The following is a 24668-nucleotide window of genomic DNA, read 5'->3' as shown; positions in this document are numbered from 1 at the left end:
GGCCGTGGCCCGTCTAGCCAGGGTTTTATTTATGTTTACCACATCATGAGTCCAGTTGTGTTTTTTTTCTTACTGGAAATGGCCAACCCAGTTCTACTTTTTTGAAGAAATACCCAACCGAGGCCTACTTGCTTCGTCAGCCCTGCTGGGCTAGAAATCTTTCAAGATGAGGAGAGTTTCATTTGGCTTGCCCAGAAAATGAGCTATCAGTAATGAGCGATGGGCTGTACATTTTTAATACACATCAAACCGGGAATTAGTTTCAAATTTTTTTCATTTCAAAATTTTAAATTCCATTGCTTTTTATGCATGGACAATTATTTGGATTTTATATTTATATAAATGTATTTTTCAAATTAGTTTGAATGTGACTCAAAATTTCGGGATTAAAAACAGTTAACCGCATCGAAATATACAAAATTTCATATAATTTTTAACCGTGGGCACAATATGGGCTGTAATGCTAACAAAAAGAAGATGGGCTCCAAAAAATCCTTAAGAATTAGCAAATGGGATGTAAATTATTAGAAATAATGGCAGATGGGTTGTATACTGTTTTCCACACATTTGAGGCTGACTTGTGCGCCTACTAAAAAAAGGTTGACGCACACGCAACGCTGTGCCAACTTAGTCAACACACGAGAGCGGTGACTACTGGATGTCCATCCAACGGCCGTTGCGCTTCTTCAATCTCTGCTCTTCCTGCTCCAGCCGCTCAAACAAGTGTTGATGGGACTGCCTGCTCCCTCCTCCCACGGCCAGTTGTGCTGCCGCGCAGCCCTCACCGCCCCACCGTACTCACATCGCTGGCCTAGCCATCCCTCTACTCACCGCACCTGTTGTTATTCTCCGGCAAAGGCAGACGAACCAGTAAACCCTTGTACTCCCCTCCACGTGGGAAACAACTACCGAGTCTTCGTTAGCTCCGTGTTATTCCCTTCCTAGGCCTCACTATTGTCCACCGCCCTGGTTCTCTCGTCGCGGCATGGTCAACATGGTCAACGAACGACATCCATCGAAGTGGACTGTACGTGGAGAGGTTGGCAGCTGGGTCCACGGCCGCACGCAAGGAAATGTCTCCTTATTACGCACAAAATAATGATTCCTCTACCTGACAGCTGGGACCCACCGGAAGGGCCTGTGTATTTCACGAAAAAAAACGTTTCTCCCGCTAACAGCTCGGACCCACCAGCTATATCTTCGCACACAAGGAAGTGCCTCCTTATTACGCATAAAAAATGACTACTCCCCCTGCTAGCTGGGACCCACCATAGTGGGAGGCTGACTTGTGGGCCTACTAAGTTGACGCAGACAAAGGGCTTTGTCAACTTAGTCAGTATGAACGATTCTAGCACCAGTGACCGTACGATCTCCATCCAATGGCCGTAGTGCTTCTTCAACCTCTGGTCTTCTTGCTCCAGCCGCCCAAACCAGCGTCGGTCGTGTCGCCTTCTCCTGCCTCAGGTGGCCGGCTCTGCTGCCGCATAGGCCTGACCTCCCCACCCTACTCCAACCTCTGGCCAGGCCATCCCTCTACTCACCCACAACTCCTGTTATTCTGCGGCGACAGCAGCCTCACACTTCAGCCGAACAAGTCAACCCTCGTACTCCTCTCCACATGGGCATCCACTACTGCGTCCCCTTCCCTGGCTCCACGTTGTCCCCTTCCTAGGCCTCGCCATCGTCCACCGCCTTGGTGCTCTCGGCGCGGCATGGTCAATGTGGTCAAGGAATGACTTCCATCGAAAGAGTATTGTACGTGGAGAGGCTGACAGCTGGGTCCACGGCCGCAGCAAGGAAGTGCCTCCTTATTACGCGCAAAATAATGATTCCTCCACCTGACAACGGGGACCCACCGGACGGGCCACCGTATTTCATGAAAAAAGTTCCCCCCGACTGCTGGGACCCACCAACTACATCTTTGCACGCAAGGAAGTGCGTCCATATTACGGGCAAAAAATATGATTCTCCCCATGAAAGCTGGGACTCACCAACTATATATTCGCACGCATGGAAGTGCCTCCTAACCTCACTGGCAACTGGGACCCACCTGGTCAACCCGTACGTAGGGTTGTTTGTCTGGTCGCGAACGTGTACGTACATACTGGTCGATCAGTCTGTCTGCATGCTGCAGCGATGAACCGTGGCCAAGTAAGGAAGGGCACGCATCGTAGTAGAGGCGCAGACGTAACATGTCACGCAAACCCGTCTATATTGTGTACACGTACGTACAGCCTGTGTGCAAGAAAGTAAATACGGCCACGTACGTACATACGGGTGGAGTCTCGAACGCCTACTCGCGCATACGTACAGCGAGGACTCATGTACATGGAGAGGCAGCGGAGAGCAGCGACGGCGTCCTATTCATCGGCAGCCAACCGGATGGGTCGGAACGGAGAAACTGCGTCATGTTCATTGGGAGGCAACGGAATGCGTCATGTTCATCAGGAGCCAACCGGCTTGGATGGGACAGCTGAAACGAGGCCTAGTGTACCGCAGAACGGAGGAAATGACCTTCTGTTCGACCACCTACGGTCGAAACGGGATCCTATTCAGTGCGAGGGGTATGGCGTACTACAAAATGAAGGAAACGGACTTCTCTGTGACCTCCTACGGTCGAAACGGGGTCCTTTTGATTGGAAGGGGTGTAGCATATCGCAAAACGGAGGAAACAGACTTCTCTTCGACCTCCTACGGTCGAAGCGGGGGTCATGTTCATCGGGAGGGGTGTGGAGTACCGCAAAATGGGACTCCACGGGCTACTGTTCATCCATCGTCTATTGCCTCGCTCCAGCCTCCACGGGCTACTGTTCATCCATTGTCGACCTCCTCCAGCCTCCACCTGCGAGTGTTCATCCATGGCATCTCCCTCCTGCCTCCACCAACTACTGTTCATCCACGAGCTCCTGTTCATCCAGCCTCCACCGGCTACTGTTCAACCACCCCTCCACGGGTTACCGTTCATCCAGCCCTCCACCAGCCACTGTTCAACTAGCCCTCCATGGGGTCCTGCTCATCCAACCCCAACCGGCTCGATCGGGGTCCTGTTCATCCAGCGGAAATGACCTCTACTACCACGGGGTCCTGTTCATCCAACCCCCACCGAGAACTGTTCATCCAACCCCCAACAACGCTCACTATTCATCAAGAGGCAGTAGGTTCGATCGGCTTCAGTTAGTAGCAGTAGTGAAGGAATCGCTCGATCAGGTTCAATTAACAAACAGGGATCGATCGATCGCTCGAGTTCAGTAACGCGTAGCTAGTGCAGTCGCTCGGGTTCAGTAGGCGAACGCCTCACTCGGGTTCAGTTAGAGCCCAACGCCTCGCACCCACACGCGTACGTGTACAAGAGAAACACGCAATGGCCCCGACCACCCACCGTAACCGGGAACTCCATGATATTTTCCTCGCCCTAGCTTCTACCACGGTTTTTTCTGTCATGGACGAACCAAAGAATGTCATGCAGCAGCGTCTCCGGCCCGCCCAGGACGAAAAGCCCATTTTCTATCATGATTTTTTGTCATAGAAGTAGGAGCCCACCACATCTATGATGATACCGGGTTTTGTCACAATTATCATCATAGAAGTGTCATAAACATGACAGAAAAAAATTTCGTTCGGCCCAAAATGTCATGGATGTGTCTTTTTTTTGTAGTGATGTCCCACGACTCATCCGAAAGCTACCTTTATAACTACCCAGTTATAGAGTAGCATTTGATAGACCCTAAGCGAGCCAATCCTTATCCCGAGAACATGCGAGGACCTCGGGTCTAGGACATGGCATAGACATTGTACTTGAGACTAACAAATGACAATATCTCGGTGCGTCTCAAAGTGGGTCTGTCCGACTCGCTGATCTCCATCCCCGAGTCCATACTATCGGTTTAGCATCTCCATTCACATGACTTGTGAAACATAGTCATCAACTGAGTCGTATACAAGTCAAGGATATGTGTCCGCAAAACCTTATCAACTAGGGACCATTAGAACGATCATCATACAATACATAGTTCCACAAACAAGTCACATACTCATTGATACATACCATTGATGATGTTCAAGGACAATACAAAAGACTCATGAATACATAGGGAAATATCATCATCACAAGATTGCCTCTAGGGCATATCTCCAACAGTCTCCCACTTGCACTAGAGTAAATCATTTAGGCATCGTATGCCCATGGAACTCATGTGCGCCTCATGCTTTGGCCGTGGGAGAGGCTTCGTCAATGGATCAACAATACTTGCATCTGTGTGTACCTCGCATATGTTTACATCACCTCTCTCAAAAATTGTCGTGAATAAAGTTAAAACGCCTGAGTATATGTTGGGTTTTATGATGGTTCCGTGGTTCCTTGACTTGCGCGATAGCACCACTATTATCACAACAGAGGTCCAACGGATTGGACGCGCTCTGAACCACACCAAGATCAGAAATAAAATTCTTCACCCAAACACCTTCTTTTGCAGCTTCAGAAGCCGCAATCTACTCGACCTCTATTGTAGAATTAGCTACCATATCTTGCTTGGAACTCCTCCGGCTCACTGCTCCTCCATTCAGAATGAACACAAACCCAGATTGTGATTGATTGTCATCCCTATCGGTTTGGAAACTAGCATCGGTGTAACTCTTTACAACGAGCTCGTGCTCACCTCCATAAACTAGGAACATATCCTTAGTCCTTATCAAGTACTTAAGGATATTTTTAACCGTTGTCCAGTGACTCTCACCTGGATCAGCTTGGTATCTGCCCACCACGCTAAGGGCAAAGATAACATCAGGACAAGTACATACCATAGCATACATGATGGACCCAACAGCCAAAGCATACGAAATCCCATCCATGTGTCTTCTATCATGAGGAGTCGAAGGACTTTGAGTCTTGCTAAGACTAATGCCATGTAACATGGGCAAGAAACCCTTCTTGGCATCTTGCATGTTGAACCACTTCAACACCTTGTCAATATATGCACTCTGCTTAATCCAATAAGCTTTCTCGATCTATCTCTATAGATCTTGATTCCCAAAATATAAGTTGCTTCTCCCAAGTCCTTCATCGAAAACTATTTTTGAATGAGTCCTTGGCAGATTCAAGCATTTGAACGTCATTTCCAATCAACAATATGTCATCCACATATAAGATTAGAAATGCGACTGAGCTCCCACTGACCTTCTTGAATACACAATGATCACAATCGTTCTTGATGAAGCCAAACTCTTTGACCGCTTCATTAAAACAAATGTTCCAATTCTGAGATGCTTTCCTCAATCCATAAATGGATTTCTGAAGCTTGCATACCATGCTAGACTTCTTTGGATCAACAAAACCCTCGGGCTGTGTCATATACACATCCTCGGTTAAATTTCCAGTAAGGAAAGGCGTTTTGACATCCATCTGTCATATCTCATAGTCAAAATATGCAGTTATAGCAAGAATGATTCAAATTGATTTAGGCATCGCTACCGGTGAGTAAGTCTCATCGTAGTCAACTCTTTGAACTTGTCGATAACCTTTAGAGACAAGTCGAGCCTTATGGACTCTGACATTTCCGTCCATATTAGTTTTATTCTTAAAGATCCATTTGCACTGAATGGCTCGAACATCTGGCAGATCAGCCAAGTTCCAAACTTGACTGGTGTCCATGGACTTTAATTCGGATCTCATGGCCTCAAGTCATAACTCGAAATCAGGGCTCTCCATTGCTTCCGCATACGTAGTCCGCTCGTTGTTCTCCAAGAACAACACATTGCAGTCATGCATATTGCGCAACCTTTCCGACCTCCGTGGAATCGACGCCGACTCCAGTACGGGTTCCCTAACAAACTCCGGTGTGACATAATCACCTACCAGAACGTCCCCGTGTGGTTCTCAAATTTCTTTGAGTTGGACCATCCTCCCACTAGCCTTCTGATTGAGAAACTCTTTCTCAAGGAAAACTCCATGTCGAGCGACAAACACTTTCCCTCTTCCAGTTGTAGAAATAATATCCCAAGGTTTCCCTTGGATATCCCACGAATATGCACTTGTCAGATTTGGGTGTAAGCTTGTCCGACTGGAGTCGCTTGACATATGCTTCACATCCCCAAACTTTCAGAAAAGACAAACTGCAACTCTTCACAGTCTATGTCTCATATGACGTCTTATCTATGGACTTAGATGGTACCCTGTTTAGTGTGAAAGCTGTAGTTTCTAGATCGTATCCCCAAAATGACAAGGGTAAATCCAACTGACTCATCACTGACCGAACCATGTCCAACAGAGTCTGATTCCTCCGTTCTGACGCACCATTTCTCTGTGGCGTACCCGGAGGAGTCAGTTGTGTAACTATTCCACAACTCTTCAGATGATCATCAAACTCCTGGCTCATATACTCATCACCACGATCAGATTGTAGAAGTTTGATTCTCTTGCCGAGTTGATTATTTTCCACTTCGTTCTGAAACTCCTTGAACTTTTCAAAAGTTTCTGACTTGTGCCTCATCAAGTAGACAAATCCATATCTACTCAAGTCGTCGATAAAAGTCACGGTGTATTGGAAACCACCTCTAGCTGGCGTGCTCATTGGTCCACGTACATCACTATGTATAAGTTCCAATAGCTCGGACGCCCTCTCGCAACTCTTTGCAAAAGGAGTCTTAGTCATCTTGCTGAGTAGGAAAGACTCACATGTCTCGAAGGATTGAAAATCAAACAAAGTTAGAATTCCATCATCATGGAGCTTCTTCATACGCTTTTGACTAATGTGCCATAGTCGATAATGCTAGATGTAAGTCGGATTTATCTCGTTAGGCTTATGCCTCTTGACATTTATGTTATAGACTGACTCACCTTCAAGATCTAGGATAAATAATCCGTTTACAATGGGTGCAAAGCCATGAAACATATTATTCAAGTAAATAGAACAACCATTGTCCTTAATACTGAATTCATAACCTTGTCTCATCAAACATGAGGCAGAAATAATGTTCCAACTCAAAGCAGGAACCTAATAACAATTATCAAGTTCCATTACAAATCCTGAAGGTAAATTAGGTTGCATAGTGCCGACGGCCAATGCAACAACTCTTGCTTTATTCACGACGCGTATGTCAACTTCTCCTCTTGCGACTTTCCTAGTTCTGCTCAGCCCCTGCATCGAGTTGCATATGTGAACAACCGATCCAGTATCATATAGCCAATAGGTACTAGAAACATCAACAAGATAAATGTCTATAACATATACAACAAGTGTACCTGAAGAAGAAGTCACACTTCTAGTCTTCTTGCCCTTCTCGGCAAGCCACTTGATGCAGTTCCTTTTCCAACTATCTGGGTTCCTTGCAATGAAAGCAAACAGTCCCCAAGGCAGTCCCTAGCTTAGGCGCAAGGACGGCAGTTGGAGTTGCCTCCTCCTTGCCCTTTGACTTAGCCTTTTTCTTGGACCAACTCTTCTTGAACATAGACAAGTTCTGCACCATCAACACTCGACGATCCGTACCTTTCTTGATATCCTTCTCTGCCACCTTGAGTATCCCATGCAATTCAGCGAGCTTCTTTTCCATCCCATGCATATGGTAGTTCGAGATGAACGTCCCATAGCTATTCGAAAGAGAACCCAAAGTTGTATATGTGGACAACTCGTACCCAAGTGGGAAGCCCAACCGATCCAGAGCTTGTATGTACCCGATCATCTTGATCACATGTGGGCTCAATTGATCACCTTCTTTCAGCTTACAGCCCATCAATGATCGCTAGATGCTGAACCTTTCGATCCAAGCCTGCATTTGAAACATGCTTTTGAGGTTCTCGATCATATCGAAAGCCTCAATATTTTTGAACTGCTGCTGCAGATCAGGCTCCATAGAAGCCACCATGAGACAGCTGATCTCGTTTGATTCATCAAGGAGTTTCTGGTAGGAATTTCTAGTTGTGGCATTAGCATCATCGGCAGGTTCCTCTGGAAGCGGATTCTCTAGAACTTGTTCCTTTTTCTCATGCCTAAGAACAATTCCTAGGTTTCTATACCAGGTGGTAAAGTTTGTTCCATTCAATTTATCTTTTTCCAGGATTGATTTCAACACAAAAGGGGTAACTTGAGCAGGTGGTGCCATTGGTCTACAACAGAAATATGCAAAACACTAAGACATGTATTCATGAAGAGTAATTCATATTTAACATTTTAATAAGATCATTACTCCCACTAAATTCAACATCCCTCCATTGATACTTAGTGATTCAAGATCCAAGATCAATATGTCAACTATTGAGCTTTTGCATCACTGCTAGAAGACAAGACCACTCGGTAAGCAACTCTTGCTAATCGTATCTCCATACGACTCTTGTTTTTGGGGATATCTCATGCCGCGCCAACTCCTATGCCTCGCGTCCCAAAACTATTTTGATAGCCACGACAAGTTAACCAATGCTTCGCATGTAAGTGTCCGACACAAACCCATCACTTCAAGGAGATCTAGTAGCACCCTAATTTTATAGACCCACCACTAAACATACTTGATATGTGAAGGTGCAACATTTGGGGAGGCATTTATACTTGACATTCTTTGAGGGATCACCCTACTTAAAACATCTATCATGGAAAAGAAGGGTACATAAAGGCATAAACTATCACATGTAGTTTATATAAGTGTGATATGGTATAGTTCCTTTTCACCGCACATGGTGATCTCCATCTCCACGTGCGCGGTTTGCTCATGGTGATATCCATCTCCATGCATGGTTCTCCTTGTTGTGATCTCTATCTCCACGCCACGGTGTCAACCGCCAAGTGTTACATAAGATACTACGCTATTACAAACTAATAGCTACTGAAAGTAAATTACATCACATGGCTTCTCATGTTGACACGTAGGTCATTAATACAATAACGGGACAACCATTTGGCTCCTGTCGGTTGCCGGACTTATGACACATAGGTCACAAAATAATAATGTACACGCAACATTCATGGGCTATACCAAATCACAAGCATTCCCTACAAAAACAAGTCAGACGTCCTACCGCCGAAGATAAAACCTTCAAAAACTCTATTTTCCAAGCGGATTTTTGCCTAGCCCAACTTTTCATGAGCTTCCGTTTGACAGGTCATGGAGAAAAATCGGAGTTCGTATGCAAAAGTTACATCCGTTTTACCGAGACCGCTCCAACAGATTTCAGCACTGCGGAAACCACATTTCCACGGTGTTGATCTATATTCCGATTCGATCAATCTCATTGATCTTTGCATGCTGCATCAGGATTTACGTTCCACTATCTACCCCGATGGCGAGAACCAACCGGTAGGGGTAACTCATGTCCCCCGCGTCACGATCACGGAAACAAGATCATGAAATCAACCTTCAACATTGACGTGCACGACCGATCTCATCGACCCGCACCTGAACCGATCTACATACCTCATATGCATATCATCGAATCTATCACCACATAGCGAAGGCTCTGATGCCACTGTAGGAACACGTGGAACGTTACGCTAGTACCAAATGATATTTTTCTACCGTGCACCCAAGATCATGCTGCTGGAAATAGATCATGAGATCGGGTTTACCACTATACGCGCAGTCACCACAACGGAAGTAGATTTGGTGATGCATGTAGCCGATCTCACGGGGCGTCTCCTCCTCGCGTCGCCGATCTCTCACGAACAGCGAAGACCCGCGAACAGTACCTCGCGGATCCCTTGAATGGTTCGTCCGAGCACTACAAGTGCGATGCCTCTAAGGTATCCACACGTGCAGGGTGCGGTGTCGGGCGGCGGACTACTAGGTCCGATCACACGGCATGGGTGTGGGTAGTGGCGGCAGCGGCTGTCCAGGGTGGCCAAAAGGATCAACCTTAAGTGGTGCGCCCACTCCCCTTTATATAGACCTCCAAGGTGGGCTCAACACTTGAGCCCACTAGGAGTCTACATCCATTTTCCACTCAGATCCAATCCGAGTGGGCTGCGACCCCTTAAGTGTGCGACCCTATAGGTTCACATACACATGGACACGACCATAGTCGATAGTTGGTAGCGGCTCCTAGCAGAACGTGCCAACTCCCATGTGTACATCAAGTCGTTTGAGGAACCTCGACAATGTGTCATATGCAACATTCCTTTTGCCTCACGATATATGTTGTCGAGCTCAAGGCGAGTACTTGTCACCCTTGTGGTAGCTCGACCTCTCTTCTCGACATCGTGATACAGGTTCCCGAACTGGGTTAACACTTAACCCAAGTCGCATGTCCATGCTTTCCAAATCTGATCACTCGAGAGGGCCTAGAGAATATCTCTCCAAATAGGAGGGGCAAATCCCATCTTGGTCAGCCATGTCTCACGACTCACCCAAAAGCTACCTTTATAACTACCCAACTACGGAGTAGCGTTTGATAGACCCTAAGTGAGTCGATCCTCATCCCGAGAACATGCGAGGACCTCAGGTCTAGGACATGGCACAGACATTGTACTTGAGACTAACAGATGGCAATATCTTATTAAGTCTCAAAGTGGGTCTGTTCGACTCAGTGATCTTCATCCCCAAGTCCATACTATCGGTTTAGCATCTCCATGCACATGACTTGTGAAACATAGTCATCAACCAAGTCGTATACTAATCAAGGATATGTGTCCGCATAACCTTATCAACATGAGACCATTAGAACGATCATCATACAATACATAGTTCCACAAACAAGTCACATACTCATTGATACATATCATTGATGATGTTCAAGGACAATACAAAAGACTCATGAATACATAGGGAAATATCATCATCACATGATTGCCTCTAGGGCATATCTCCAACAGAGTAGGCCTGGTATATCTAGCCTGGCCCGCAAAACCGCCCTTCGGCCGCTATATCTATGGGACCGCCATCAATTTAGGGGTCCCCTCTCTCATTTGCTCCGCCGCAATCCACCTCCTCCACCGCCTCCCTTCGTATCTCTAGCGAGAAATTCTGCTAGCCACAGTTCTGCACGTGGGTGTGGTGGTCGTGCCAGTGGGGGGTCGCCGCCGCGGAAGATCTCGCACAACGACGTGGAGGCAATTAGTTCCGTCCCCTGCCCCCCGTTGAGGCATGGCTATCCAACCAAGCGTGGGAGCATGACTGCCTCTCCCGCAGCAGCGGTGTGTCCCCCTGAGCCAACTTCAACCGCCTCCACGAAGAGCTCTACCTGCACATAGTGCGGTGCCGGGAGGCGGATGAGGCACTCCTCGCCACGGAGCACGCCATGCAGGCCAGAGAAGAAGGGGCCACCGACAAGCTCGCCGCGGCGAAGGAGGATGAAGCCTACGCCCACGCTTGTCGCAGTTCGGCGGGGACATTCTTCCTCGGCGTCGGTAATTGAGCCGACATTCCTATCTATTCTACTCCCTCCGTTTCTAAATATAAATCTTTTTAGAAATTTCCACACAAACTAGATACAGATGTATATAGACGGATTTTAGAGTGAGATTCATCCATTTTGTTCCGTATATAGTCCATATTGAAATCTCTAAAAGGACTTGTATTTAGGAACGGAGAGAGTATCTTAGATCTCAAGTTAATATATGTTTTAGCTAGGGCAAATTGAATTTATACCCTTAGTTGGGCCACCCTCGACTGATTTGCCCCTAATTTTGGAAAACACGCGGTCTTGCCCAGCTTTGACCGCTCCCCTTGCGTTTTTGCCCTTCCGGCATGTCTCCGTCCAGTCAGCGCCGTTTGACCGCAAACGACGCGTTACTTTGGACATTTTTTCACCTGTCGGTGCTATACCTGATACCCCTTCGTCCTCAATGTGCTAGCACAAGCAAACAGAGGATAGCGAGAACACCAGCGAGGAAAAAGGAGTGGGAGGCAAGGTGTGGCATGGTAGAGCAAGGAGCGGCGACGCATGGCGAGCTCGGGCTCTTCCATCTTCTCGCCGGTGGTCGGAGAGGTAAGTAAAACTCCGGCAATGCTTCTTCCTCCCCCCCCCCCAATGCGTTCTAGGGTTTGTGATAATTGGGGAAATTTCTGATTTAGGTTGACGGGGTCGGGATTGTGGAGCATGTCTCTGAGTTCTATCTTTCAGATGAAAGTTATTGTGGATTGGAGCTTTTATCAAAGCATCGTTGCCCTGGTCATGGCCTTGTTCCTGCCCGGCGTGTTGCGTGGGGAGGAGCTAACACTGGCCGCCGTTTTCAGGGTGTCCTCTAGATGTAAGATCTTGTGAATTATACCATGTTAAAGATGTTGTTTATACAATCTCTAATGTTTTGTTAATTTGATGTTCAAACAGTTACCACATGAGTGTCACTGGGTCGTTTGGCTTTTGAAGACTTGCTCGCAGAGCTAGAACAAAGCTGGATCAGAAGCCACAAAATGCAGAAGCAAAACATGGAGCTGTCAAAGAAAAATCTTGCTTTGAAGAAGACAGTGAGAGAGAGAGATGAGATGCTGCTAGTTCTGGCATTGTTGTTTGTAGGAATGTGTGTTGTTGTGTTTTTTGTGTTGTAGTTTCTAGCAGTTGTTGAAGAAAGTGTGTGTGAGAGAGATGTGTTGAATGTTGTTTATGATGCACTATTGTATGCTAAATTTGAATATCATGATTCACTGTTGATGCTTGTGACACTGTACCAAATACATATTTATTCCATATATAGTGCCAAATTCAGCAAATAGAGCAACACACACTAGCAAATAGAGCAACCAATTGTACCAAATAGAGCACATATTTTACCAAACTGACATTGTACCAAATAGAACAAACTAACATTGTACCAAATAGCAGTTGTTGAACAAACTGACTAGAACTTAAGTGCATAACAACAAGATAACATCACTGGCAAATATAACATAGCACTAGAACTTAAGTTTCTTGCTCCTGGTGTTCTTGGCTGGGTTTGGAGCTAGCATTGCCTTGCTTCTAGTGTTCTTGGCTGGGTTTGGAGGTTCAACTGCTGCTACTGCTATTTGAACACTGCTTTCTTGCTCCTGTTCCATAACTGTTTTCTGCTTGACACACCTGGGAGAAGCTCCTCTTGCTACTGCCCTTTTATAATTTTTCCTAGGGCAAAAACAAGTGGAAGCACATCACAATTTGAAAGATTTTATAAAGCAGTAAGATCAAAACATGTAAGAATTTGTAAGCCAAGATCTTATACCTGACTGCATAACTAGCTCCTGTAGATGCATCATGTGAGGGCTCCTTTGGTGGTGGCATCTGCTGCTGAAGAACATCAGGTGTTGTCTCATCCTCCTCCTCCTCCTCCTCTTGTATTTCTGCTTCTGCTGGTTCATTGGTTGTAGGATGATCATCTGCATTGTCTGCTCCCCAATGTTCATCTTCTCCAGAGGCTGGATCAACAGATTGTTTGTAGCCCTTGGCTTTGTGTCCACATCTCCCACATCTTTTGCACTTGTGCTTCCTAGGACCAAGGCCTTTTCCTTCAGTGCCACTTCTAATCCTTTGCTTTCTTGGTCTGCTTGGAGCTCTATGTTGAATAGGAGCACACAATTTGAATCCAGGATCTATAATGTCCCACTGTTGCTTGCCTTCTAGAGCTGGGAGGTTCTCAGCATAAGTAACTCTGAACATGTCAACTGAATAATATTTGTGCACATACTGATCTATCCCACTTGCTTCACCTCTTAGAGCAGTGATAAAGAAAAGTGCATGGATGCATGGTTTACCTGGGATCTGCCACTGTCTGCAACTGCAAGACCAGCGCTCTAAGTTAACAGGGTACAACCATTCTCTCTTCTCACTGTCAGTAGCAGTCACCTCTGCCTCTGTTGGGCTTCTCCTCACTATACTCATTTGCAAACCTTTGGTTTTCTCCATTAACACCTTCATAACTGCTGGTATGATGTAGTGCCCAATGAAATGGTCAGAGGCAATTCTGTTTCTTAAGTCAAATTTCTCCATGATATACTGCCTAATCTTGTCTAGCAGATCAACTATGTGCAGGCTCTTGTATTTTTTGATTATGGAGTTGAATGACTCAGCTAGGTTGTTATTGACATAGTTAACTTTGCTAATCTCATTGAAATCAGCTCTTGCCCATGTTTTTGTGTGGTGTTCCTCTAGATATTCCTTTACTTTGGGCTTGCTTTTCAACTGGTTCAAGTGATAGTTGTGTTTCTTGATGCTACAAGTTAGTGAGCATGGCCACAAATTATCATCATAAAACTTCCCCTTGAATTTCTTGCTGAAATTTTGGGCCAAGTGCCTCATGCACTCGCTGTGCTCCACTCCAGGGTAAACATCCTCAACAACAGTTTCCAATCCCTTGCAAGCATCAGTATGTATCACTAAACCTTTTGGATGACCTATTACTTTCTTTAGGTTGCTAAAAAACCAAGTCCAACTCTCAATTGACTCCCCTTCCAAAACACCATATGCAACAGGAATAACCAGTTGTGTCCATCTAGTGCACATGCTGCCACAAGTTGCCCTCTGAACCTACGAGTCAGTGCAGTAGCATCTACAGCTAGGTATGGCCTACACCCCTCCAGAAAACCTTTTTGACATGCTTTGAAGCACACAAACACCCTTCTAAAGCACTCCTTGTAGAACTTCTTGTTATTCATCTTGTACTCAATTGTGTGCTTCTCAATTTCCACAATACTGCCTGGTGATGCCCTCTCTACTTCAACTTTGAAAGTATATAACAACTGAAAGCTATCACTATACTTTCCATACAGTTTGTCAAGTGCAATCTCTTTGCCATGGTAGCATCTCTCATATGGCACCTCCACACCATATTTCTCTAACAACTTGCTCTGAATTTCCTTTGTACCAATTCCTGGATTTGCTCTGATCCAAGCCATAGAAGCATCTGCTATCCATCTTCTTTTTGCAGCTCTCAATCTCTGAGATCTATTCACACTCGGACATGTATGCTGATATGGGTTGACTTTAATCTGAAACAAACCAAAAAAACAATGAGATTAGTACAGAAAATGCAATACCTGAAAATAAACTAAAATGCAATACTTTAAATAGTGTGCTCTTCCTCATTAAAGAGGCATGCAGTCTCCACTTGCATCTCTCATAAGCACATCTGACAGTAAACCTTGTTGGATCACTTTTTAGAGTAAGGAACTCAGTTTCAGACTTGATTGAGAAGCTTGAAACTGCATTTCTGCAGTCAACTACACTAGGGAAAAGCACACCTTCATCAATACATGGATTTTCCCTGTCATACATCTTTACAGGTCTGTCCTCTTCTGCATCTTCAAAAACTCCCATCTCAACATCCTCTTGCTTCTCATCCTCATCTGCATCTGAAAATTCTGCAGGAATGTACTCTTTATCTGCTGCATCTCCTTTATCATTATTGTGCTGGACATATCCAGGATATAGAACCTCATCCTCCACACCAGGTGCATCAGGCAATGCCTCCTCCACAACAGTATCAAGTGGCTTCTTTTGGTTTTCTTGGCTTTCATTGACACTTGTAGTTGCATAAGCACTTGGTGTTCTAGGACCACTTGGTGTTCTACTGCTAGCCCTAGTTCTGGATGCATATGGCCTAGAACTAGATGTGTTCACACATCTCTGACCTCTAGTTCTTTGTATAACTGTGATTTCCAAATTGCATGACATAGTTGTTGCATTACTTGCAAACATCAGACCTAACTCTGCATCACACTACACAGGGACCCAACAAATTTGGAACTATCCCAATATCTGATCTCCACAACATCAAACAATCCCCATGGATACTTGGCACAAATGGCAGCCCTAAAATTAGCATATGAACTAGTGATGCCCACAACTAAAGAAAAAGTGAATCCACAATCTTTTCCTTTTGTACCAGCAGAAAATAGAACAGTGGTCTCCATTCGAACTGAAAGAAAGAACGATGTAGCTGGATCCATCCTATGGGGGAACAATATCCAGGGACAAAACACACAAACTTTAGACTAAACCCTAAATACAAGCAAATCTCATCTGAAAAAACTGGGAAAATCAGGTTTGCTGCTAACCCTGGGGGGATTTGCCGTGCAGATCCGCCCCCGCTTGTCGCTGTTGGTGCAGATCCGCCGCCGCTTCTCGCCGTTGGTGCAGATCCGCCACAGGAGCTTCCCTTGTCGTCGTTGGTGCCGCCACAACAGCCTTCTCCGTGCTACAGTGGAGGTGTGCTATTCCTACCACCGCAGCGGCCACCGCCGACGCTTTCTTCACTCTCCCCCATCACCTTGCAATGGATCTGGCCCCCCGCACAATGGATCTGGCCGCCCGCCGCTCGGCGCCGCAATTTAGGGTCCGTCAGAGGGGAAAAGAGAGAGCAAGAGTGGGGAATGAGAGAGTGCGAGTGAGCACGGGGGCAAGCGGTGTCCAAAGTAACGCGTCGTTTGGACGGAGACGTGCCGGAAGGGCAAAAACGCAAGGGGAGCGGTCAAAACTGGGCAAGACCGCGTGTTTTCCAAAATTAGGGGCAAATCAGTCGAGGGTGACCCAACTAAGGGCACAGAAACAATTATCCCTTTTAGCTATGTATGAACTCCGATGTGTAGTGATGAACTTCGTAGTGGGAACTACTCCCTCCGTCCGGGTTTATTAGGCCTCTCAGCATCACAAGCATGTCCCTTTTTACAAGGCCTCGTTTTAGAAAGGTGCCATGGTTGTTGAAAGTCATTGTTGTTGGTGCCATGGCTGGAAAATTAATACACTTCATGCGTGTTTTTTTATTGGCTGCATGCATGTGAGAGAGTGCATTGGGAGTGAAATGGAAGAGTTAATGTGCGCAAATTACTATAAGTCTTAGTCTAAGAAAAGTTGTCTTTAGGCCTAATAAATCCGGACGGAGGGAGTATGTATGATTAGTATTCTTAAATTTGCGATATGCTTTAGGGGATACTACCTCCGTCTCGGTGAATAAGTCATTCACGTAGTTCTCGATCGACGATTTAACTATCTAAATATGTATTATATGTGATAAAAAATATATATTTAGAAACTACATCCATGTAGAAATCTAGTGATATACTTTTCATGACATATAACACATATTTAATTCCTCAAATCGATGATCTAGAACTACGCGAATGACTTATTCACCTAGACGGAGGTAGTATGTTCTGCCCGCCTTTAAGTTTTCACAAAATCATTTTAGGGCGACCCAACGATCTTGCGATTTCTAGCCCCTTCTCCCCTCTCAACTCTGAGGTGCTTTCTTCTGCCGTCACAAACCCTTCCCTTGATTCCCAGCACCACTAAATTGTCTTTCCCCCTGGTTCCCAGCGCCAATGGACTTTGCAATTTTGAATTTTGAGATGCGGTATCATGTGTGTTCACATGATATGGTGACTTCACTTGTCCATCAACCCTAACAGCTGCCCGGGCCCATTTTGCCAGCTCGGACGCTTCCAAAATCTCCAATCGCCGGCACCTCGCCTAGCACTGACTGGGTCGACTGCACCGCGGCGGGTGAGCGTGTCGGAGCCGACCCGGATCTTCTCTTCTCGCAAGGAGGAAGAGGCGGAGGGTGGAAGCTTCTAGAACCAGCCGGCCGCGATGGGAGACGCCGCCTCCGCCGCGCAGCCTCCGCCCGCGGCGTCGCCCGCCTTCTCCTACCTGGCCGTGTTCGGCAACTGCCCGCTCATCGCCGCCGTCCTGGCCTTCGCCATCGCCCAGTCCATCAAGGTCTTCACCACATGGTACGCCTCTCTCTCGCTCGCCTCACCCGCCCTACCCTGCCATCCGGCGCCGGCTGGATCTGAGCTCTCCGTCACGGGATCCGTGCGCGCGTGCGTAGGTACAAGGAGAACCGGTGGGACGCGAAGCAGCTGGTGGGGTCCGGGGGGATGCCGTCTTCGCACTCGGCCACCGTCACCGCGCTCGCAGTCGCCATCGGCCTACAGGAAGGGTTCAGCAGCTCGCTCTTCGCCACCGCTGCCATCTTCGCCTCTGTGGTTAGCCCTGTTTCTCTCTTGATTGTTCAAGCTGTTAGAAATGTTGGATCTTTCGATGATGAGTCGTCGATCTGACGAGTAGTATCCTTTTCTAGTAAATAATATGGTAAACCTACACATCATTTCGTTCATTTCTTGGATCACTTCAGTAGCTAAATTTTAGTCAAGACCGAAGTTTTAGTAGAAAACCTAAAGACGGCATATCTTGGTTCAGTTATTACTACTCCCTCCGTCCCAGTGTAGTGTCAAAAACGCTCTTATATTATGGGACGGAGGGAGTATAATAGAAAGTACAGTACACATGAGAAGAAAATGCAAGCGCCTTAAACACAAACACCTGAAATCTCTGATCACATAGAGGAGATAATATATGTGGTTGGGGGCATGGTGTGGCCATGGTGGTGATATTGTCTGACTTTGTTTGCGAACCTGAGCAAACAAGTAGAAAGTAGGACAGTGGCAAGCATGAGAAAATCACCCCTATTGTGCATAAGTAGTACTGAAAATCAATCGTGTGGAGGAGTTCATCACAAGGTACAACCATACAAACGGATAGTCTCTCCGCCTAATCTCACGGCTGTATTTTTTTTAACTCCCCTACGTCTTGCATAGTGGTATCCCGACGAGCTTGCCATGTTGCTTATGATTCCATGTCATCTTCTGAAAATGCAGCACTCTGCATTACATATGCGCTACTTTTTTTTTCATCATCTTCGCTAAAGCCATCTTTCTGGCAATGCAAATTTGCAGGTGATGTATGATGCTTTTGGTGTTAGGCTACATGCAGGGAGGCAAGCAGAGGTACTATCTGAAACCTTCAAATATTTGTAACTACTCAATAGTAAAATAATTTATGGACGCAAAGGATTATGTCAGATAAATACTGGTAGCAACGAACAACTTTATGAATGGCAAGTGGTGGCCCATTGCTAAAACTACAGTCTCTTATTCAGCTAGAGAAGTGCAAATCTAGCTGGAAGCCTAGAACAATCTAGGCTTTATTGCATTGTTGACATGTTGTAACACTTTGTAGTCTCATTAGTGAGTACCGTATGTACTTCCTTGCTTGTTTTGTTGCTTATGTCCACTTAAATAGTTCATACAACAAATTATACTCGCTATTTGAGGTAACATTTTACCACAGAAGGAGTAACATTATTTGAAGTAACAAATTAGGTGATGAACAACAAATTGTGTCCACTTAAATAGCTCATGGAGTAACATTTTACCACAGAAGTCATTGGTGACCAGTGCCTTTAGTTAAAATTTGTGAACCTAAGAGGCCATGCTATTATTAAGTCCATATATATGCATAACCTGGGAAGCACCATAATTTTAAGTTGAGTATATTCACTATTTTTCTGCTCTTCTGGCGATGCTTCTATCTCCTTTCAGTTATAACTTGTTTTAAATAAATTGCTAGGTCTTGAATCAAATTGTATACGAGCTACCATCAGAGCATCCACTTGCTGAAACAAGACCGCTGCGAGAGCTCATAGGACACACGCCTCCTCAGGTTTGATCTGTTGCTCCCTTATCAACCATGCTAAGGAAGATGAATGCCTAATTCTTCATGAACTAACACATGTTACTTGTACACAAGTGCATGAAGCGATTAGTCCCTATCCCATCATATTTGCTTCTTACCTGATGAAAGTGCACGAAACCATGGGACATATTCAACATTCTTGGTCTCACATATGTATTTATTGACTCTGAGGTATCTTATCAGGTTTTTGCTGGCGCGGTGCTTGGATTTGCAGTAGCCACATTTACGGGGATGATGGCTGGGCTTGGTAACAGTGGTTGATTCTCTTGACCGGTGGATGCACGGTCTCCATAGCGTCAGCATTACTTGCATTCAAGTGTTAGAATACATACAAATTGGGATTATGGTTTCAGGAGGCGAGCTTGTTCTAGATAATGCTTTTTTGTATAGGTGTATTTACTTTGCTGCAATTCAGCTTCTCGAGAAAGAGAGAAATTGTCCCATTCTTTTGTAACTAACTGGTAAATAACCATTTTGTTATATTCTGATGTTGTTGATGTGAAATTTGGTAGCTATAAAGCATACCATTTAACTATTTCTTGGTTGTTTTTTCTTCTGAATCAGTTGGTTCTAATTGAATAGAAGTACAAGACAATCGGAACCCTTTGGTACTTCAAAGTTTTTTGGTTTGGTACACGTGTGAGTTCTCTTGGTTGAAACCAGAGAGGGGCGAAAATGTGTTAGTTCAAAATTTCAAGTGTCAACGCAACTGTGTCAAACGCTTTGGTTATGTATTTCTTCAGTTAAGAACAGTGAAAAATTGAGCGCGCTAGGATTAGTCAAAAGGAGAGGGTGAGAGAAACAAAGGAGAGCAAGTCTGACCTTGCGCATCGTGCTTTCTTCCCCGACCTAGCGCTGTGGCTGGATCTTGAGCTCCCCTCCCCCGACCTCGACCCTAGTCCTTCCCCTTCTTCTCGGTTCCCAGGCTCCTCCTCGTCTAGGCTGGAGCCTGGTGGCTTCTCTTCCCTGAGCTCGTCGCTGCCAGCTTTCTTCTCCTTCCCCCATCTTGAGCTCCTCATCGTCTCTCCTTCCCCAATATGCTTGCTATTTTAGGCTTGTACATGCCTTTTCCCTCAAAAAAAAAAAGGCTTGTACATGTCTTACTTGCTTTGGAAATTGATTTTTGGGCGCCCTTTCCTGTCCTGCCCGTACGACATCCGTACGAAAGGCGTCGCTTAAGCTGTCATTGCACTAAGCAGAGGCACAACGCTTGCTCAGCGCCTAGGGCTTGAAAAACACCTTGGTTAAGAATGAACTTTTCTTAGTGAGCGCTGGAAAACTGTTACTCCTACACAAACGATGCTGGACATTGACTGTTTCATCTTTCTTTATCTAGTGGTTAACTGAGTAGTTGCAAACTGCACGAATTTTGTGCAGCTTCAGATTTAAAGATGTGCAGCCACATTTCTAGACCAGACTAGCTGCGACAAGCAAGTACGTACTCAATTATGACAGGCCTAGAACTTCAGTAGACTTGATCAAAGTCAAAGAAGTTTGACTTAGAGAAACCTAGAACTTGAATTAATTTGGAAAGGGGGGAGTACAGTACACGTAAGCCATGTTTGCTGACAACACCAAAACAAACCTCAAGCAGATGGCTTAAAGGACCCATCAGTCTTCATACGGATAAGAATCAGATATGTTTTCAATTTCATACATTACACCACTAAATATGCACACAAAATATGTTCACCAGCCATCACCTTTTGCACAGTGAGTTCCACAATTGTTCAAACAGAAGCATGCACCCAAAATTCTCTACCTCAAATGCTGGCACAAGTACGTATATTTGAAAATTTTGTGTCCGCGTCTTGGCTTTTCCCTAATGTGACACCACTACACAAGAGTGGAGTCAAACCAAAAGCTGCCCACCTCGTCCTAACATCCAAAGGTTTTCTAAGCCAGGATATAATTCCTCCAGTACTCTTTATCGGTAGTACGAAGCCGTGATGCACAGCAGAACAGAGGCAGCTGCTGTAACAATCAACTCCTGAAACAAATAATTACACACAATAATTTAATACATCACAAGTGAGCATTAGATGATGTGATGCAGCCAAGGACCAAAAGTTAATCTAGCCAGCATGCACGTTGTTGACATGGAACGCTACCCTCCATGAACAAGTGTGCTCAACTCACAGATCACTATGGTTCTATTCCCTCCGTCCCAAAATAAGTGTCTCAACTTTATGTTAACTTTAGTACAAAGTTTTACTAAGGTTGAGACCCTTATTTTAGGACGGGGGGAGTACAATATAGCTGATGCATCTACACACACTTCACATTTTATATGAAAAAAGCTAGTGCACACTGATGTTAACTATACCTGGTAGTAATAAACAATACGGGGAGTCTGCTGCCAAGATAACTCAACCAAGTTAAGAGCTATTGTATAACCCTGAAAAGAATAGCAGACAGAATAGTCAACCAAAATGCAAACAGAAACTACAAGCGGTCGTAGATGACATTGCAGCAGGAAAACCCAAGAAGAATCTAGCAGCAATGCATTGTGTAAGATAACAACACTGACCAGGGACGCAGCGAATACACATCCAAATATCAAACCCAAAGCGCGGAATACACGTTTTGCCATTCGTACCCCTCTTCCCTCAACCTCACCATACTCCTGCAGAAAGCACCAGAAAACATGATTATGTTAAACTCCTGAATACATATAAAATCCACGCAGACAACAATGGTTCAACACTGTACAGTAATGTGCTAATTATAGGCTAGTAAGTGACAAGGAAATGGTCTCACATTATATATTGGAGTTATTGGTGGCTCAGTAACCCTCAGCTTCTGAAGTATTCTGTAGAAGAAAGCAAAACACAAGAACTGCAAAGGCTTCCAGTCCGCATTACCGATGATAGCAATGCAAACAACCTGCAATATAACTGAAATAAACATCTTTTGCAAAATAAAGATGCATTTCTAGTCAAGGAATAAACATCCATAAACATAATTTCATTTGTCCAAATAGATGCATTTGAACTTTGGGCACACAAGATGAGGAAAATATCAACACCTTAGTTTTTGATATGTTAGGCCTTAACAAATTGGCGAGGGAGACATACGAGCATTTAGACAAAGACTTTGTTGAAGAGATTCAGAGAGGTAATTCCTGGCATTCAATACTTAATAAGGGCATTTTAATGGAAACATTACCCAAAGAACACAAAATGAGAAGTATTGAACACCAGACTTTTAGGCTAATACGGCATCGACTTTTAACTAGGAGGATGGTGTAACTTCTTAACTGATAACAACAATAAATTAAAATGCATGCAGAAATTTCAAATGCACGCTCAAGCATTACAACTTATCCTAAGTATATTTTAGAGTTGGTAACTTCAAATCAATCGAATTTGTTATGAGAATAATCATATGGACGTGATAGTCACAATAACCAGAAAGTAGACTCTGAAAAGCATAAAAACATAACAGTGAATAGATCAGCAATAGCTAGGAATGTGTTAAGATCATACAATTGCTGCTGATATTGCCATATTTATGCGCACATCCTTTACTGCTGATTTGGAGGGTCTGCAAGATGCATAAACTTATCAATAGTATTAACTTCACATGCATGCTGCTGTTTAGTTCAAATTACAAGTGCTTGGTGCACATGTCCTTGTCAACAAAAAAGTCATGCTGCCCATATAGAATAAGAGTATTGGTCCTTGGTACCAAATTAAACGCATAAACATGGAGATGGCTGAACTAAACAGGGCAATGCACGCTTGGGGGATAGACCTGCTTATCATGCTGACTTGCTAAGTTAAAATTGTCCAGCAACATTTTCATGACGACACTCATGGGTAATAAAGGGAATGAATTTGCCATTTTCATAACGTGAATCACAAAAATCAAGTGAACCAAGAAAAAATAATGTCGACGGAACAAGGAAATAGAAATTCCTTATATTGAACTTGAGTTAAATGTACCTAGGTCCCCAAGGAACTATTGGTTGATTGTCAGCATACTTGATATCCTTTGATACCTGACATTCAGAAAGTAAGTGAGACAAGTAATGAAGAAGATCATATTAAGTGGAGAACATTAGGAGGAAAGGACTTAGATGGTTTCAACCTACAAGTCTATCCATCTGTACATTTCCTAGGATATTTATAATGCAGTTATAGTCTTATCTTCATAAGGTATAACCGCACCGTACCTTTTGACCAACAATGCCTTCTATAGGATATGCTTAATTACTCCATTTTATCCTTCTACAAATAGGATATATAAACATCTACATATGGTAACTAATGCAGTGCGTATCTTGTAACTTGTTAGTGTCCCAATTATGAAAAATCAGGATCCATGCACGCCATAACAGCCTACCTCAACCGATCCATATGTGACCCCCTTCTTCCTATACTGCAGCTGCTGCATCATCACAGTGTCATACGCTTTCTCCAGCTGAAATCCCAATAGCTCCACCATTAGTGCACCACAACAAAACTAATAAGGCGTGCAAGCCAAAATCACTCAAATCTTCAAAACACTGCATAACCTTGGCCAAGAAGTCCTCATCTCCTGTCTCCTCCGCTTCCTTGCGCTTCCTCTTGTATGCTAGCTTCATGTTGTCGAAGCTATCGAGTGGGGTAATGCCCAGAATCTAACCCCAAACAGCACAAAATCAGAACACAGGTTCAGCAAGTGCACAATATTAGATAGAAATCTTGTCATGTAGCCCATTTCAGCGTCTACCTCATAAGAGCTCTCATCGTCGTTGAAGTCAGCGGCCCCTGCCGCCGCCGCATTCACGGCCACCCCGCATCTCCTCGGGGGCGCCGACGCCAAGAGTCTTCAGTTCCCGGCAAGAATTAAAAAGATTTATCGCGTCCACCCGTAAAATCCTCAATAAAATACAGAGAAAAAGGGCGAGGTGGTACGGGATTACCGCAGCGACCGAGGGATGGCGGGCTGACCGGCGCGACGGGGGAGCGGGAAGAAGGCGCGGCGCGATAGGGGAGAGACGAGCGCCGGGGCGAACACGGCCGGTGCGGCAGCGGTCGCCGTCGCGGCCGCCATTGGGAGTGGCTGGTTTTGGTGCGTAGGGTTTCAGAGCCTGTGCGCGACGCGACGGCGAGGGGACGGCGAAGCAGCCGGCGAGTCCTATCTGTGTGGGTCGTTGCGGAAGGTGGGGTTGGGGCGCCGCAGTTGGGCCTTTGTGGGCTCTTCCCTGGCCCCAAACGAGCCGGGATGGATTACTGGGCTTTGACGGTCCACGTTTCTCACT

At 45.2% G+C, this 24668-nt stretch overlaps 2 protein-coding genes across 2 annotated transcripts; one reads left to right on the top strand and one right to left on the bottom strand.

The window, feature by feature from the left end:
• The first annotated feature begins 17297 nt into the window (after positions 1–17297).
• On the top strand, positions 17298–19955 carry LOC123159368 (uncharacterized membrane protein YuiD). The gene is made up of 5 exons (XM_044577198.1): positions 17298–17616; positions 17715–17871; positions 18622–18672; positions 19295–19387; positions 19604–19955. Exons 1-5 carry the CDS (start codon positions 17474–17476, stop codon positions 19679–19681), a joined length of 522 nt encoding a protein of 173 aa, XP_044433133.1. The 5' UTR covers positions 17298–17473; the 3' UTR covers positions 19682–19955.
• Positions 19956–21002: 1047 nt separating this feature from the next.
• On the bottom strand, positions 21003–24623 carry LOC123159367 (uncharacterized). Its single transcript, XM_044577197.1, has 10 exons — positions 24330–24623; positions 24137–24233; positions 23940–24044; positions 23768–23845; positions 23368–23423; positions 22909–22966; positions 22181–22306; positions 21951–22046; positions 21747–21818; positions 21003–21410 (listed from the first exon to the last, which is right to left on the bottom strand). Exons 1-10 carry the CDS (start codon positions 24458–24460, stop codon positions 21348–21350), a joined length of 882 nt encoding a protein of 293 aa, XP_044433132.1. The 5' UTR covers positions 24461–24623; the 3' UTR covers positions 21003–21347.
• Between the last annotated feature and the right edge of the window lie 45 nt (positions 24624–24668).

This window comes from Triticum aestivum, chromosome 7B (assembly GCF_018294505.1).
Source record: "Triticum aestivum cultivar Chinese Spring chromosome 7B, IWGSC CS RefSeq v2.1, whole genome shotgun sequence".
NCBI classification, from domain to species: domain Eukaryota; kingdom Viridiplantae; phylum Streptophyta; class Magnoliopsida; order Poales; family Poaceae; genus Triticum; species Triticum aestivum.
The sequence above is the reverse complement of the archived record's forward strand: the minus strand, read 5'-3'. Positions and strand labels throughout refer to the sequence as shown.